At 41.1% G+C, this 17789-nt stretch overlaps 1 protein-coding gene across 7 annotated transcripts in view; it reads left to right on the plus strand.

Moving 5' to 3' along the window:
• Nucleotides 1-17789, plus strand: part of gria2b (glutamate receptor, ionotropic, AMPA 2b) — a 24776-nt gene continuing 6987 nt past the window's right edge. For all 7 annotated transcript variants that reach the window (XR_003742986.1, XM_028959516.1, XM_028959517.1 and 4 more), the window contains exons 1-10: nucleotides 1-386; nucleotides 550-690; nucleotides 12083-12322; nucleotides 14115-14311; nucleotides 15698-15751; nucleotides 15869-16027; nucleotides 16257-16424; nucleotides 16749-16853; nucleotides 16962-17069; nucleotides 17266-17472. Coding sequence is in view for 6 of the 7 variants with exons in the window: in XM_028959516.1 (XP_028815349.1) it covers nucleotides 290-386; nucleotides 550-690; nucleotides 12083-12322; nucleotides 14115-14311; nucleotides 15698-15751; nucleotides 15869-16027; nucleotides 16257-16424; nucleotides 16749-16853; nucleotides 16962-17069; nucleotides 17266-17472 (1476 nt within the window). In the remaining variant the exon portion in view is untranslated. The remainder of the gene's footprint in view (nucleotides 387-549; nucleotides 691-12082; nucleotides 12323-14114; nucleotides 14312-15697; nucleotides 15752-15868; nucleotides 16028-16256; nucleotides 16425-16748; nucleotides 16854-16961; nucleotides 17070-17265; nucleotides 17473-17789) is intronic.

Raw genomic sequence — 17789 nt, forward strand, 5'->3', positions numbered from 1 at the left:
TTCCGGCCCTTTCCGCCCTCGGGATGTGACCGAACGGATGCTGAGCCCGCGCGCGCCTGTGAAGGCATCGACTCGTAAAAAGAGAAAGCCGAGGAGAGGGAGGAGGGAGGAAGAAGTCTATAAATCTGCGCCGTGCCATTCCTCCAGTGCCGGGACCGGAGCCGGGAGCCTTTTTTCTTTCTTCCTCCCGAGAAACCACCTGCGCCGAACATGCATCGGATCTAAATCGCAGGCTGTCGTTTGATAAGGACGAGGATTATTTCCCCCCGAGGCGCTGGATGTGGTCTGGATGTGTGCGGAGATGCACAGAATTATGAATTTGGTGCTTTTCCCGCACTTGCTCCTGTGGGGACTGTCATCCGGGGGTTCTCCCAGCGTGCAGATCGGTGTGTCTTTTAACCACATTCAATTCAATGCATTAGTTGTAAAAAAAAAAAAACAGTGTATGAAAAGGCAGCGGTTCGCGAATTGAGAAATATACCCCGTAACTTCATGTATTATTATGATGATGATGATGATGATGATTTGGTGTATGTTGCTGTCGCGCAGGTGGGCTGTTTCCCAGGGGCGCCGATCAGGAGTACAGCGCTTTTCGGATAGGAATGGTTCAGTTCGGCACTTCGGAATTCAGACTGACGCCCCATATAGACAACCTGGAAGTAGCGAACAGTTTTGCTGTCACCAATTGTTGTAAGTAACTCAAGATAGCATTAAAACACACTCACACACACGCATCAATTTACATGTCACCGTTCATTTTTAAAGTGTGAATTGTTTATGGGATTTTTGTAAAATGTAAAATTCGATGCCAGTCATCGTCGTGTATTGAAGTGACAACGCCACGACTCCTGGAGATCAGATTCCTCCTGCAGGGGAGGCTGCCAAACACTTAAGATATTATTTATGGGTCAGGCAATTTCATCACGCATGTTGGAGTTTTCTAGTGGAACACCGACACTGAATACAAGCATCTATCTATCTATCTATCTATCTATCTATCTATCTATCTATCTATCTATCTATCTATCTATCTATCTATCTATCTATCTATCTATCTATCTATCTATCTATCTATCTATCTATCTATCTATCTATCTATCTATCTATAGATGCAGTAAGAGCTGTTAATCTTGATTTATTTCAGCGCAGCTTGTTGAATTTCCCGATTGCAGTAAAACTAGGTTCGTGTTGTTTTTATTACTGGGGTATAATGAATTATAACGTCTTTTTATAACGTCTTTACTCACGTGAATTTTCACGCATATTGAATGAAGGTCCCTAATCTCGAATTTCCTCTCATCTGTTATCTTTCTTTTGAGTATTTGTGTCCCTCGTTATATTGTTTTATATGTTGCTGTTTAGGCTGTTTTACTTTATAAATGTCTTTATTTCCCGGGAAGAAAATAAGTTCCTACATGTTGAATACACGGTACGCTTTAACCTCCCCCACCGCGTCTTTTTGTACTTCGCCCCTAGATGGCGCTCTTCGTTAGGGTCTAACATCTTAGTCGATCATCATTGGTTAAAAAAAAAAAAAAAAACTATCTCAGGAGAAAATATATCCACATCGCCATTAAACGTGAATTTGGTAATGAATTTTACAGCGGATCAGGCTTTTGCGGTCATTCGGACTCTGCCAGGAACCGCTTTGATAATATCTCAACTTAATCAGCCCCATTAGGCTGAAGTGGCCCTTCACAGAAATTATTCACTAAACTGCCATTTCCCCCTCTGGGAAAACCGTTTGGAACGGTTACCTGGTCTGGGACCATCACTTAAAACTGTGCCGCCATCAGTTGCAGTTGTGTAATGAAGTTTTTTTTTGTGTGTGTGTGTGTGTGTGTGTGTGTGTGTGTGTGTGAGTGTGGTGACGTCCGTGATGTTGTATTAGTCACCGGAAAGTTCAGAAGAGCAAACACTGTTGGCGCACTGTACGCTTTTAACACCCCGGATACAGAGTGGCTCTTGGAGACGGCCGGGATCCTGCACCAGGATGTGGGGAAGTGTTAAACAGGAAGCCAGATTTACCCGGTTAAAGTGGGAACAGTTTATTAGTGCGATTCTGCACCCGCCCAACTCGAACGGGAGGCTCTCGGTTCTCTGGGCTTTTTCTGTTTCAGCAATAGAAGATTAAGCCTGGCTGGAGGGCTTCTGGTCAGACACTGATAGTTTTCCCTGGGTGTTTGCTGTCCCCGATACGTTTATGGAGCACATCTCAGCCAATCTGAACCAGGCAAGAAGAATGAACAACAAGCAGTTTCAAATATTGGACTATATACACATTAAAATACGCCATATGCAACATACAGATATTGGGACATGGGCCGTCGGAACTAATGGGCTTCAGAAGGACAAATATCTGGCTAGAAGCCGAGAGCCGTCATGAAGTGGGAGTGTGATCACGTCTGTGACTTATGACCGCCATGACAAATCTCACCAGAGAAGCGGCAGAGCCGGCACCTCTCAGACAAGCACTTCACTCACCAGCCTCATTTCCTCCATCTAAGTGTTTGCTGCAGTTGCGCGATCCTGGGGGGGAAATCTCATAGCGGGCAGAACAAAGCGAAATTCCAAAATGTTTATACGGACAGCGTCGGGTGTTAAATCGATCCAGACCACTTGGAACAATTGGAGGTATAACAATAGAAGACCACAGCGGCCACTGGTGCAAATGACAGATTCGCGCAGAACGACGCCATTTTTTTTTTTTTTCAGAATTCATGAAGAACTTTTCGGGAATTTTCACCATGTGAGTGTAGGAATGCTCAATTTGGATAAGGTACATCAGGAACCAACAGGTGAGGGGTTCCTCACAGGCTCCTGTCAGTTACTGATGCCTTGGGTCCTTGTTAAGTTGTTGGGTATTAAAAAAAAGGCAGAAAAAAGTCCACCTGGCACAAAAACATGGGTGGAGAGAAAAAGACCAAAAAAATTGTGCAAACACAACATAAATACGGGCCGTGCTAGACCCCCAGCAAACAGGCCTGTCTGCGCCGCCAGTCGACACGTTGGAACGGGGTCAGAAGTGGTAGGCGGGGCTCTTAGCGATTAGTGCCATTAGCCTAGAGGGTAAAACGCTTGCAAAATCACAGGTTCAAACCCCACTTACTGCCGTCGTGTCGCTGAGCAAGACACTTAACCCTGAGTGTCTCCCGGGGGACTGTGCCTGTAACTATTGATCGTAAGTCGATCTGGATAAGGGCGTCTGATAAATGGCGTAATTCTAAATGAGTATGTTATGCTAAACTTTTGGCCGGAGAGTTCAACGAACACCCATTCAACAGAACCAATTGAACCGCGCAAATCTGAACGTTACCCAACCAAGTCTGCAAACTCTTTCACTCAAAACCCCAGTGTCTTTGACAGCCGGGTCTTGAGATGCGGCACTTTTTAAATGATTTTTTTTGGTTATATATTTGTTGTTGACACACCCACTTACGCTGGTCATTTTTTTTTTTTTGCATTAAACAGCACAGAATGAATCGTGTGAAGCAGCCCGGCGGTGATCAATAGCGCCCGGGCCCGTCTCTCTCGACACGGCCTCTCAGGTGTTTGCCGGCTCACCGCCGACTCCTGTGATCTGATCCCTTTTCAATTAAAGGGGCCCGGGGCTTCGCCGGCGCGGCACGCAGCAGGGCTCCAGGTGGGCGGTCGTTTTGATCCAGCCGCCACTTGGTGCCAAACCGAAGGGCTCAGTGCTGGTTGCCAACGTGACGGTCAGGGCAGGGAAAGAAGTAGAGCTCCGAAGGACAGGGGTCGGGGACGGAGAGGTGAGGGGAAGGGAGTATTTCACCCTCCCCGGAGGGTCGGCGAGCAGCTGAGCAGGTAAAAGTGTCTCCTCCCCACAGAAATTACAATGAGCTACAGCGTATACGTCAGACATAATTTCGCTTTTAGATGGCACGCGTGGGGATTACCCCCATCTATTAAAAGGCCAATTTTCCCGGGCAGGGCTGGTCTGTGGAGAAGAGCGGCATAAATTATCAGACAGTTCAATTTCCGCTCGGCCGCGCCCGTTCAGAGGGGAGAGTAATTGTTTTCCGTCCAGTAAGAGCTTTTAGGGCTGACCTTTCACCCAGCCAACGCTTACTTTGGGCTTCATCAAATGAATAGTTCGGAGAAATTGTTCTGCCGGGGTTGGGACAGTTTGTCACAGCAGGAGTAAAATGTTCGATGAGGTATCGACCCGCCCTGTTTAAGGATAATTACAGAAGTCTTGCGCCTTTGCACTCCCCACCAAATCTCGCCTACCCATAAGTCTTCATGGTGTTTTTCTCCAATCACGGCCTACACTGTTAAGGCCAGAAAATATTGGATTGGCGAGTGCAAGTGCTTGCATCCCAGTTACCATAGTGATATGCCCTCCCCATTGACAGAGAGACTCTTAACCCAAGTGTCAGTTCATTCGTCTATCATCGACTTGCACTTTTTCCTTTTCTCAGAATAAATAGATGTGTGTGGGCAGGACACTAGACATGTTCTGAACGCAACAGACTGCTGTTTGCCCATTTCTGTTTTCTGACAAATGTTTGGCTGCCTGTTTGTATTTTCTATTGAATCATTTAGGGTTTCCTGAAGGCAGAAGGCAGATGGGATGATTCTAATGATAAGTGTCCATTGAATTAAAAAAAATGTTAATTTATTAAAATCAGTTCATTTTAATACATTTTTAAGTTAATGATTGAGATGGTCAGATACTACAAAAAACTCTCAGCACGAAAAAACCATCATGAAAATGCAGTGTGCTCACACCTCACATATGGAGATATAAAGTCTCCAGTGATTGGTTGTCTAATGGAACATGACACAGAAGTTGGAAGGGAAATGCACCCCCAGAAAACTTGCTTGTTGCATGCAGGGCTCCAGTTTAAGATTAAAACTGCAAGCATTAAGAGTGTTAAGATTTTCAGGTAGTCTCATTTGTGCGAGTGCATGATGTTCATTTTGTTTTTGGTGCACTTTTGTGCTGGCGCTTTGCCGTAATTAAACAACTTTGTTCTGTTTCACCAGTCTCTCACATACTTTGCACTTTTTTTTTGTGTGTGTGTGTAAATATCTATTTAGATACTTTAGATACTAGATAATATATGTTATCTATTTCCATTTGTTGGAATGGATTTGAAAAATGTAATTGGTTTAAAAAAATATACATAGCATGAAAAAGGAATCATTTCAACGTTACCAACCTATAATTCGGCCTCCAAACATTACCAAACAATCTTCAGCTCTGCACAGTATGACTCAAGTGAGAGGGTTCACACTCTGTGGTGCTCAGATCACATAATGCCCTCAAAATCTCAGATATAATAAAAGCGCATCTGTGGCCCCGTAGCTTTCAGAACCAGAGCCGGCTGTAAAAAACCGGTTCCTTCAGACAGTCTCCAGCAGATCAGAACAAGCTCTAGTTCTGAAGAGCACCACCCACGTACAGAACTGAGACATGATCTGGGCACAGCCTGTAAACCACTGCTTCTGCTTTTTTCCCCATCCCCTTATCCTTGCCTTATTAAATCTGGAAAAACACACCACAGTCACTCCAGATTGTGGCTCTGCATGTTTAATTCCTCAAAGAATGAATTTTCACATCATAGTTTATTGCTGTCTTGTCTTTTTTAATGCGCAAGCAAGGACAGTTGATTATTCTTGCTAATCCCTAGCAAAAAATCTACTAACATGCAAAAATACGTTAGATTGTACTTATGAATGTTATAAGAGTCTAGCCATTGTTGGAGACCTGTTTGTTATTAGAAGTTGTTATGAATATTTCAGAAAGGCAAACCAAAAGTGCCTTCACACTGCCTGATTTTGAATACGGTGGGGGTTGTGCAGCTACAGGCTATGGTCGCGTTTTCTTTTCTCGCTGCCTCGCAGCTCTGTATCGCATGCCGGCACCACCAATCTGAGAGCGCGCTCCTGTTACCATGGTAGCCAGGCATGAATGATGAGAGGGACACTAAGCGCCAGCCGTCTGTGGATTTCCCTTGATCACGACTCTCCCACAAGGAGCTTAAAGCTATTTGTTTGGTGTGCTGGTGCATTCAGCTCCTTATAGGCTTGAAAATCAGTTCTATAACCATAACTGGGCATTTAGTGTCTAACATAGGAACTATATAATAAATAATATACTCTTATGCTGGATTGCTTCGCTAATCCCTGGTAGAGCAGTTTTATATTTAGGTTAATAGTAGACCTGGGAAGTGGGTTTCTAATTACTGTTTAATGGCATTACTTCTTAACATTTACAGGTTGGCTTGATTACGAAAACAATTAATATGAAAGTGAAAGTGAAGTGATTGTCAGTGGTACCTTGGCAGATCGGGATTCGAACCAGCAACCTTCTGATTACGGGGCCGCTTCCTTAACCACTAGGCCACCACTGCCCCAAATATGTATATGCCGTTATGTAGCATGATGTAGCATGTTAACCCTCTACCTTTGTAGAATGCAAATTGAGCTTTTTATGTCTTGTCATTGTTCATAAAGATGAAACAATTTTCTTTTGCTTGTTTTGTGGTGAAAAACACACTCACACACACATACACCATCACCACTTTTTTGTGTGCAAGGCGGAGAACCCGGCCAACAGTGGGCTCCTCTGTTCTACGGCGCAGCTGCAGGAAGTGCCCATCCTGGGCGAGGGCAGTCCCTGAGCCCAGCCTCCTGTCAGCATCCAGACATTTTAGACAGCCTGAGAGGAGGTTGCCAGGTACCTTTGGCTGTAATCCTCCGCACCGTCTTGCACTGAGGGGATGTTCCTACCAGATGTTAACATAAATCATACCGACATTGTGGGCATTGGGCATTTTTTTGTTTTTAAGATGCTGTGTCATGCAGTCAAAAGGTTTGACAAATCTACTCTATAGAGGTTATGGAGACTATTATGGAGGCGAGAAATTAGATGATCATTAATATGAGTGAAGGAAAAACAGAAACAGGTGTTCAATATATGAACCCTGTCAGGGAAAATGGAGAATCATCTTTACTGTGGTTGAGAGAAACCATGAGTGTGTAATGCAAACATTTTCTGCTTTGCTGGGCCTACAATATGAAGCATTTTGATGCATGGTTTTAAGGCTTCTTTGTTTTTCTACAATAAAAACAAGTCAATAAATAAATAAAAAAGATCCCATCAATAAGTGGTGTCAAAACGTTTTGAATAGATTCTTCTGTAGCAAGTGTACTATACATACTTACTATACATAAACTGTACATGAATGACCAGGACAAAATGTCATCAAAAGCCATATAAATTAATCTCATCAGGACATTTTGAATGATAAAGTATTGAATGATAAAAAGTTTAAATGTCTAACATTAGGTTAGGGCACCAAGGGTATCTGCTCCTTGCCTTTGATTATTAATGCCTTTGTGGTTGAGGTCTCTGGAAAGGTGAACTGAACTGAAGCTTATCTCCCAGACTTTTTCTTGATTGTGGAATTGATTTTAATGAAGCTTTAGCAGTCAGAGAAGAAGTAAATTAAATAACTAAACAATTTTTGTGCCTGTCTGGGTTCCGAGAAGGTAAAAGTGAGAGAATAGGTTTAGCTTTTTTGACAGGCATGCATTTTTACTCTCAGGAGTCCTAGGTACATTAGTATGTGACAATTTTTACAAGTTAATTGGCTGCCATTAAGAATTCTTATGGACATATTTGCTAGCATACATGGTGCAAAACAGTACCAATGGCAATCCTATTAAGTGAGACTGTTCCATATGTGCCTTCATAATGAAAATAATTTCAAACAGACATGACTTTGTTTCTATCTTTTTCAGTTATTTCTAAGTATGTGGTGCATTTGAGGTCTTTGGTGATGCTAAACATTTGCACATGTTTGTAGGGAATGTGTTTGTAGATGCACACATCTGTGCCACCAGACAGGGACAAAATGGACTTCATCTGAGCAAAATCGAGTTGTAACATGCTCTGATTGAGTATTTGTTCTGTGACAACCTGACTTGTCCTGTAATATGAAGTGTCACTGCTGAACCATTATTCCATGATAACATGGGGAAATGAGCAGAGTGAATAAAACAGGTACGGGGAGGTTGCATGGCCAACTGGAGAGCCCTGTCGATGTTTTGGGAAACTGGAATCATATCAGTAATCAGCCTGCGCAATAACCAGATAAGTGATGGCATTAGGCAGGACATCAGGAGACCCACAGGAGGTCACCGAACCTCAGTAGATCTCCTTCACTTATAACACTGTGTCCATGCGTGTATTTGTGTGCCCATGTGTTGCATCATGTGTGTGTGTGTTCATGTGTGTAGCAATGAGGCGAATATGTTTAAAGGCAAATGTTGCCTTCATGGTTTATTAAGATAAACTTCATGCTGTTTCTGCTCCTGGCGACACTATTCCTTAACCATTCCAGTTCCACACTTTCACAGATTGGAGGATGATCAGTACTTTAAGCTGTAAAACACATTATGGTGTATAATTTTGTACTAGAACAATTATACGGTTTATACACATTAAATGTTGGAATTAGGGATTATCATCTTTAGAATGGATTTTGATTAGAGGTTATGTCTTCTGTGACAATAACAATATAATATAATTCACTGTTATCACTTGATAACTACCATGTGGGTTAACACATGGTCACATCTAGCGATATATATGATAGAACATTACATGAATACATTTTGATTGTAACCATAATGTGCACTTATGAAGATGCCTCATAAGCACCCTTAATGGTAGCTCATGGAACGTGAAGTATGCTGAAACAGAGCCTGTCAGATGAGGAAATCAGGACACATAATGAGGCCGGCTAAATATATTTTCTCAGCCATACCCTGAGCCCAGTGAAGGTAATGTAACACAAGTGGCAGAGGGGGACATATTTTATATCAGTCCGGCATTCCAGCTCTGCGGTGACCCACTATTAACGAACACAGGCCTTCAGAGGTCATTGACGCTGTATACTAAAGTGAGCACCAGCAATGCTGCATACTCAGTAACAATAGTAATTTAATTCTGTAAGTGTCTTGGGATGCCTAGAAAGCCGGAGTAGTGATTTAACAGTAAAGCAGCGAGACAGAAATGTCCCAATTTCTGGTCCCAATGTCCCTTATGTTCACAGGACCAGAAAGCGAGGACTGACCCCATTCGTTCAATACTTTCAGGAAATGGAAGCTGGTCATTTATCTCACAATGTTCTTTAACCTTGGTTAATGCACTTTATTTTTACGAGGAACTTTGAGTGCTGGCGTAAAATGTTTTCATATTCTGAACGACATGCAAGGGGAACTAGAAAGGACTATATGCATGCAGGTTGTTTAAATGTCTCATTTAAAGTTGGATGCCTCAAGTTTGAGTTTTACGACCACTGCTATTCCTTTTTTGCAACTTAGATAAAAAGGTTATATTTGCATGCAGGCAGCAGAAAGCAGCCGTTAAAAAATAATTATTTATCAGACGCCCTTACCTAGAGCAACTTACAACCAGTAGTTACATTGACAGTCCCCCAGGAGCAAGTGTCTTGCTCAGGGCCACAATGGTAGTAAGTGGGGTTTGAACCTGGATCTCCTGTGAAGATTCTCAGTCATCCAGGTGAATTTGTCTGAAAGGTGAGTCATGGCAACTGGACTTTCTTTCTTTAAGGTAGAAGGTCTACCTTAAAGAAAGATACCCCTTCATAACATTTCAGCACATTGCACATTGCTCCTCACAACATTTGATTCTAACAGGTCTAGATCTGGACTGTCTGTCAAAGCTTTTGATGGTGTCATAAAGCAGTGCAGCACTCAGTCCAAATGAAACCACAATAACTGATATAAACTCAGATTGATGACCTCAACATTGATTGTTGATAGAAGGAGCACTAGTGATGCAATCATGGCTGATGATCAGGAAATGATTAGACAAGGTATGCGAAAAACAGCCCAGAGGCAAATGTCCACAGGACTGAAGCACAGGCGTGACACAAATTAAATGTGCTGAGACAAAAAATGAGTGTGGTTAAAATGAGCGTAAAATATGTGTGATCATCTTGAATGAATTTAACTATTCAAATAAAATTGAGTGATGCTATCAAAGGAAAGGAGAATAATTTGCCATGGCTTCACAGTTTACATGACAACAGAATAAATGGGAGTGGAACTTATACACTACATTAAATTATAATGTGCTCTGTTTCAGTGGCTGAGATAATGACTTACTGCCTTCATTCTCAGTGATTTTCATTATGAACAGAATAATTGGGCCTCCAAAGAACCCTGATGTGTTTTCCACAAAGCAGGCAGTTTGATGTGTAGGCATGGTAGAAGTACAACAATGCTCAACTTGAATGGCTGTTCTCACTTTCTAATGAAGTGTTGTGACAAAAGCTTTGTGGGACAGGTACACAATCGTGATTAGAATAAAAGTGAACAACTCATTTGCCCCACTGCGCTGGATATTTCCAGATGTAAGAAGTACGATACGTTGTATATGTTATGATATATTGCGACATCGTACATATTGCGATATTCTACTGTTCACTGAAAATGAAATACTGTGTTTGGTGTGATGCTGTGTTTGGTGTGTCATGTGTTGTGACTTCACTCAGCCTAAAATGCCGAGCATTAATTCAAGGTACCCAGCGCCATCTACAGGAGTGGAGGTTGTAGTCACACACTGATTCTCACCTCTGCTGACCTCTCTAAAGAAAACTCTCAACAGCATCACCTGGGGGACTAAAACCCTATACAATATCGCTAGATAAAATATCGCGATTTATTGCTGTATTTATATTTTTTAACACCTCTAGTAAGAAGCATGTTGGTTTCAATATTTTTTCTCTTTGTTCTTGAGACTGACTTCTCAGGTCCTTTTTAATCACTTCTCTGCTACTTCTCTTGTAACAGAGATCAGGTTCTACTGAGAGCACGTGAAGGGATGCAAATGAGTGTGAGTGTGTGTGTCTGACATTTCACCAAAACAAAAAAATGATACATGACTTGATCTAAATTTGGTTTTCCTTTCATCTGTGAATATTTTATCATTATACCTCATATTATATATATTTTTAACACGAAATTCGACTGCAGTTGCTAATGTACTTTGTATGGTATCCTGGCGCCATGTGTGCAGAGTTTTCTGAATGTGTGTGTGTGTTACCAAAAATTAGCAGCCAAGCGGTGGGATGATTAGCATTCAACCATCTGTCTGAAATGGTCATTTATCAGTGTGTGGATTTTTTTTGTAATTTTTTGCATTCACAAAACCAAACGATTTTTTTCCTAACTGTCATTTCCACGTATTCCACCCATCCTGTTTGAATATTTCATTTGTATATAAAATCACATATTTAATAATTATTTAAAAATTGGGTTATATGACAAAAAATGGTTATTGTTTTGCTGCTGTCAGTAGTTTGTTTTGTGTAGGAGTCATTAGGATGTAGTATTCATTAATAACAATGAGCATGCGTAGCCAAATGAAATTAAATAAAATTATTAATAATGTAGATGACTGTTGAAATATTTTCAGCGTTTACCTTCATTTCAACCATTTTGAATGACTGGCTATTGACGGGTGAAAGGTGATGCTCGCATTCATGCATAAATTCATTTGTGTCCATTTCTAAGATGAAAACCTGCTGCTTTTATGGATGGGTGTTGACGTTTTACTGTTAACCAAATGATTCTCAAGGGCATGGAGGAAATAAGACCTTTATTGATTTTTCTCGGAATGGAATCTGTAGATGCAGCAGCACCTCGTACACAAAAGCTTGTTTGGTTAAGATAGAATACCCTTTATTTGTCCCACAAGTGGGAAAGTAGACAGAAGAAGAATAAAGCATATGTGAATGTGTCAACTTATCAGTATCTATGTACACATAGAATATATGTATGTATATATGTACAGTGGATACACATGTTGCCATTTTTACACATGTTGTCATTTTTTCTCATATCTACTACCTCCAAAAAAATCTAAATGCAAAGTCAGTCAATATATTGATTTATTAAAATGTTTAATGAAACTTCTTGTTTATCATTCAGAAAGACCTTTTGGCATTCTGGCACATTCTTGTGCTGGCCATGTTTCATTCTATTCCACAAGGAACCCATTTCTCTCTTCTTCCCGCAGTCTGTTCCCAGTTTTCAAGGGGAGTGTATGCCATTTTTGGATTCTACGATAAGAAGTCCGTGAACACGATAACATCCTTCTGTGGGACACTGCACGTGTCCTTCATCACGCCCAGTTTTCCCCTGGATGGGAACCAGCAGTTCATCATTCAGATGCGACCTGACATCAAAGGCCCCTTGCTCAGCCTCATTGAATACTACAAGTGGGACAAGTTCGCCTACCTGTACGACAGTGACAGAGGTAGGCTGTTTTTTTTTTCGGCACTTCAATATGTCTCCCAAAACTTTAATCATCATGAATTATAAGGGCATATGTGCCTGATAGGTTTAATGCAGTGAAACCTGTACTCAAAATTCCCTAATTTGTTTAAAGTACTATTGCTGGCACCATTCAAATCCTTTTTACTACTCGCCAGAAAACCAGCTGTTTGTGCACCTTGTAAGAACACTATAATGCATTCCTTTCCGATCAGGCTGCCGTGCTCTGTGGCAAGGCACATTTTTCATTACAGCACAGCCTAATTAGGTCAGATAGACTTCTTTCCCATGGCAACGAATGTGTGATGTGCATCCCTGTGACTTCAGTGTCATGAAAAGGATGTTTCATTGCATGCCATTTGTATGTGTGTGTGTGTGTGCAGTCATGTGCATCTGAGTTTAATGTGACTCTGTTACTGTGCCTCTCTTTGTGCACATTATATGTGTAAAAGGAAGACTTGTGTATTGCTGCAAATTATGCTGAATTGCATCCAAATTAATAGTTTCACACACAGGCTCATAAATAATAAATATCATGAAAGTATGTCACTTCTTATGTATGAACATCGTATTACACTTTATTTCATGAAATTTTGTACCATGTGTGCATTATACGCAATGTGAAGGCCACATAAAAAACAAGCATGACCAAAAATTCTATAAAAATAAATACAGTAAAGGCATCAAAGAATATGTTTGAAAGTCTATAGATTAAGATTAAGTGATACAAGTGCATGTTGTAAACGCTACATAATACCTGGTGATGAAACCTCAGTGTCAATGACCTGGCAAAAGCACAGACTGCCCAGTTTTATTTGAAACACCTGCATTGTGCATTGTGCAGATTGAGAGTCTACTGTCATTTACAGTGTGTGCTGGGCTTCTTCTTTCCATTTTTAGTCAGTTTATAACCACAGGCCAGCTACTGTCTGGATATATTTGGAAGGTGGGCCACTCTCAGTGACACTGACACCAAACAACAACATCACACTGCCATCCATAATGGTCCCTCACCTTCCTCATGTAGTGATAGACAATGGATGTACCCCGGCCCAAACCTGCATAGGCCATGTCTTTTAGGCCATGTCTTTTCCAAAGAAAATGTTGACATGTTTATTTCATTTGCTGAAGGTCAGCTTGGGGCTAGCAACACATTTAGTGATGTCCTCATGGGTCCTAGACAGAAGCGGGCTCATGCAACTGAGATGAAATTGTTCATGTGACTTTGGTGCAAAGAAAAAGTGATGTTTTTTTTAACTGTGATTGTGAAACCTGATTCATGCATGCATGCTATTTTTATTGCTCTTTGAAGTGAAAAATGAAACTGCAGTGATATTCAACCTATTCAAACATGGTTCAAAGGACTCCTTTGGCAAATGTTGACAGCATGTCTTTGTTGAGTCCTAAAATTACCATGCGGATGTGAATTAATTTGAATTTCTTTCAAACAAACCACATCTGAACTGTTGATGACATCCTTTGGGGCAGAGGAAGTAATCCTCTTAAAAGTGTTTTACCAGTTTTCTAATTGTAAGTAAAGGATCTGGCTTTTTGTTTAAGGCCTTGCACTGTCAGGGATGTCACCCTTTGGGGAAAACAACCATCAGATAAACTAAAGATTTGACGTGGTCGTCCATCACTCAGATCAATCAGAAATTTAAACACTTATTTCCGATCAGCGTGTGTTTATGTTAAATAGTACATTTGGACATCTGTTAAGCAACACACCTCACTTTTCTAATCAGTTCACAGTGGCTTGCTTTCTTTTTGAAAAGGTCTTACTACACTTCAGGTGGTGCTGGACACCGCCGCAGAAAGGAAGTGGCAAGTCACTGCAATTAACGTGGGAAACATGAAGGATGAGAGGAAAGATGAAGCGTACCGCTCCCTATTTCAGGACCTGGAGAACAAGAAGGAGAGGAGGGTCATTTTGGACTGTGAGCAGGACAAGGTTAAAGACATCATGGAACAGGTACAGTGTCAACTGGAAATTCAAAATTCTTCACATTGCTTCGCTCTAAGAGCCTGTATACACTATACACTGACCAGCTGATATTGTAATGTTTGCATTTTGATTGTTTCCATGGCATTGTGATGGAAATTGTGTTGCAGTTAAAAAAATACCTCTAATTATGAGCAGCTTGACATTAGCTCTAGAGGTGAAGGGCTCATAACTTCACTTAAGCTGGCTCATTAATTCACACCATCTGTCCCTCCAAGGAAGTGTAATAGATTTGTGCTTGCATTGTTTCAGTCTCAGTCAATGACTTAATTCTTTCATCTTTAAAAAAAAAGGTGCATTCTTAATGAGAGGCCTCTGACAAAATCCATTTATCTCAATTTGTGTGAACTTCAAACATGCAGTTCTAAGCATTGCATATGTTAAACACACTAAGGTCTACAAAACACTGTGCAGTGATATAACAAAGTGAATGTAAACCTTAATGAAACATTCCAACCAATGTTAATAAAACATTTTAAAAACTAAAAAAGAAATAATACAAAAAAGCTGGTTGCATTAGTACTATAAGTTGGTTACATTAGTGTGCACACCATTCAATTGATACCTTGTTGAATGACCTTTGGTCTATCTGCATGGCATAAGTGTTTGCAGAAGTGTTCCTATTTTCTCAGATTGTGGGGCATTTGTTGTGCAAAACCGTCTTCAGGTCACCCCAGATTTTCTAAGGGATTTAGTTCTGGACATTAAAACATATATCTTCTTCTGGAGAAGCCATTCTCTCATTCATGTATGCTTGACTTCATCTTTTTCTGTGAAAGTGAAGTAATTATGAAACACAGCACCACAGCATGTGTGGTTCACACAACGAAATATGTCGAGATTCGAGCTTCGAGATTATGAGTCCACTTCCTTACCCGCCAGGCCACCGCTGCCCTTTCAGAACAGTGGCCAAAAAGTTCAACTTTGGTCTCAGCAGACCATAACACGGGTTCCCATGTGCTTTTGGGATACTTTAGCAAGTTTATTTCTGGGCCTGGATGTTTAGGGTTCTGTCTTGCAACCCCACCCAGTCCGGACATGGAGAATATAAAAGGTTGTACTACACAACCAGTACCTGTTACAAATTCCTTGAGCTCTTTCAGTGTTGCTGTATGTCCCCCTCCATCCTGCCTGACTAGTTTTTGTCTTGTTTTTTCTGTTTTGGGAGGGGGCATTAAGTTCTTGGCAATGTCACTGTTGTCCCATATTGAAGTGCTGATCCACTTTTTGCTGACACTGTGTTCCATGGTATATAAAGTGTTGTGGATTTTTTATGTACTGTAACAAAATGCATTACTGAAAAAGATAATGGCAATATATGTTCAGGCATGATATGACATTTTTATTTTATTCCAGGTCATCACAATTGGCAGACACGTCAAAGGATATCATTACATCATTGCAAATCTGGTAGACTACCTTCTTTTACTGGATGCAAATCGGAAATGGATTTTTGCATAACTTAACATTTACTGGGATTGTTTGTTGCTGACATATGTGACATATTTTATGTTTCCTGTAATTAAGGGTTTTGTGGATGGGGACCTTTCTAAAATCCAGTATGGTGGCGCAAATGTGTCAGGGTTCCAGATTGTCGACTTCGACGACCCTGTAGTGTCTAAATTTGACCAGCGCTGGGAGGCACTGGAAGAGAAAGAGTACCCGGGAGCAGACAGTAAAATTAGGGTGAGTGTGTCTGAGCTGTGCACCTGCAACAAGAACGTGTCAGGTTAGATCGTACTTGCTAAGAGCATTGGCTTACACAACATCGTAAAAAGGTCGAGCGTGTCCCTGGATTTGCAATGTCAGCTCAGTTATTCTCAACGTTTGTGTAACTTCATCAAGAATTACCCTGCTTTGATCTGAATGGTTTTTAATGCGGTTGTTTTGACACCACTGTTGTCTCCATGTCCAGTACACCTCCGCTCTGACCTATGACGCCGTCCAGGTGATGACAGAAGCCTTTCGCTACCTGCACAAGCAACGTATCGACATTTCACGGCGAGCCAACAACGGCGACTGCCTAGCCAACCCGGCTGTGCCATGGGCCCAGGGAGTGGAAATAGAGCGCGCCTTGAAACAGGTGACAGGTTGCTGTGGCAACGCGGTACCCCGGCGACAGCAGATCGCAGCTCGCCCACTCTAATGATCGCACAACCAGCCCCCTGTACCCATTAGTTGCATTAAAATAGCCGCCTCCTCTGCTGATTTCCAAACTCAGAAAACACTGAGAAACACAGGGGCAAGTTTTTTCTTTGCTTTTCTAATGAAATCTATAGTGTTATCACATTTTCACATTTTTTTCTCTGGTATGACCGAGGTATGATGGTAGTTCTCCAGTTGTCTGTAGTAGGTGTCTGCTTTGTAGTTGTCTATGCTGTCAATGTGTTGCTTTTTTCTTGTTTAGGTGAGAGTTGAGGGGCTGACTGGGAATGTCCAGTTTGACCAATATGGCAAACGATTCAACTATACAGTGAATGTAATGGAACTTAAAAACAATGGTCCAGTTAAGGTGAGTGTCTCATAATGGGGTTTCCAGACACTCTCTGTTTCTCTATGTATTTGTGGTCTAAATGGGAAATACAAATAATCATGGTTGTGTTTTTTTGCTCTAATGCAGATTGGATATTGGAATGAGTATGACAAAATGGCTGTAACAAAATCAGATCTCATTCCAAATGATACCACAGGACTGGAGAACAAAACAGTTATAGTGACTACAATTTTGGTAAGTTATTCACATTGTTATAATCAATTAATTTATTTTTGAATCACTATGTCTTCTTGGGATGATACAACACTACTTAGTACTGAAGTATTTTCGAATGATAATAACTACAATATTTCCCCCATTTGAAACAATGAATGTAGTGTAATTAATGAAGATAATCTGTTGAACAGTATCATGTCTCTAAATGCTTTAGGAAGCACCTTATGTGATGCTCAAGAAGAACGCTGACCTTTTCATGGACAACGAGCGATATGAGGGCTACTGCGTTGATTTGGCAGCCGAGATTGCAAAACACTGCGGCTTCAAATACCAGCTTAAAATAGTCGGTGATGGAAAGTATGGAGCCAGAGATGCTGAGACCAAAATTTGGAACGGAATGGTTGGCGAATTAGTTTACGGAGTAAGATGATTTTTTTTCATTGACATTGTCCTATATTTTTATGTAAAATACAAATTTGATTAACCATGCTCAATGCCAAATTAACATTGCAGTACATCATACACACAGGCATCTTATAAATCATAAAATAGGGGAATTATAGGTCTTCTTGCCTGTAGCCTGGGTCTGAAGTTTCCACTTATGTACTAGATCCACTTATGTACTGTGACATTTGAGTCATATGGGACATTGTTGAGTGAAGATTTTGATAGCCATACCTGTTGCTATGGGTGGAATAAGTGAACAGGGCAGCATTGATGGTCAAGATGTTCATTGGA

The sequence above is a fragment of the Denticeps clupeoides genome, chromosome 18 (assembly GCF_900700375.1).
Source record: "Denticeps clupeoides chromosome 18, fDenClu1.1, whole genome shotgun sequence".
Taxonomy (NCBI): Eukaryota; Metazoa; Chordata; class Actinopteri; order Clupeiformes; family Denticipitidae; genus Denticeps; species Denticeps clupeoides.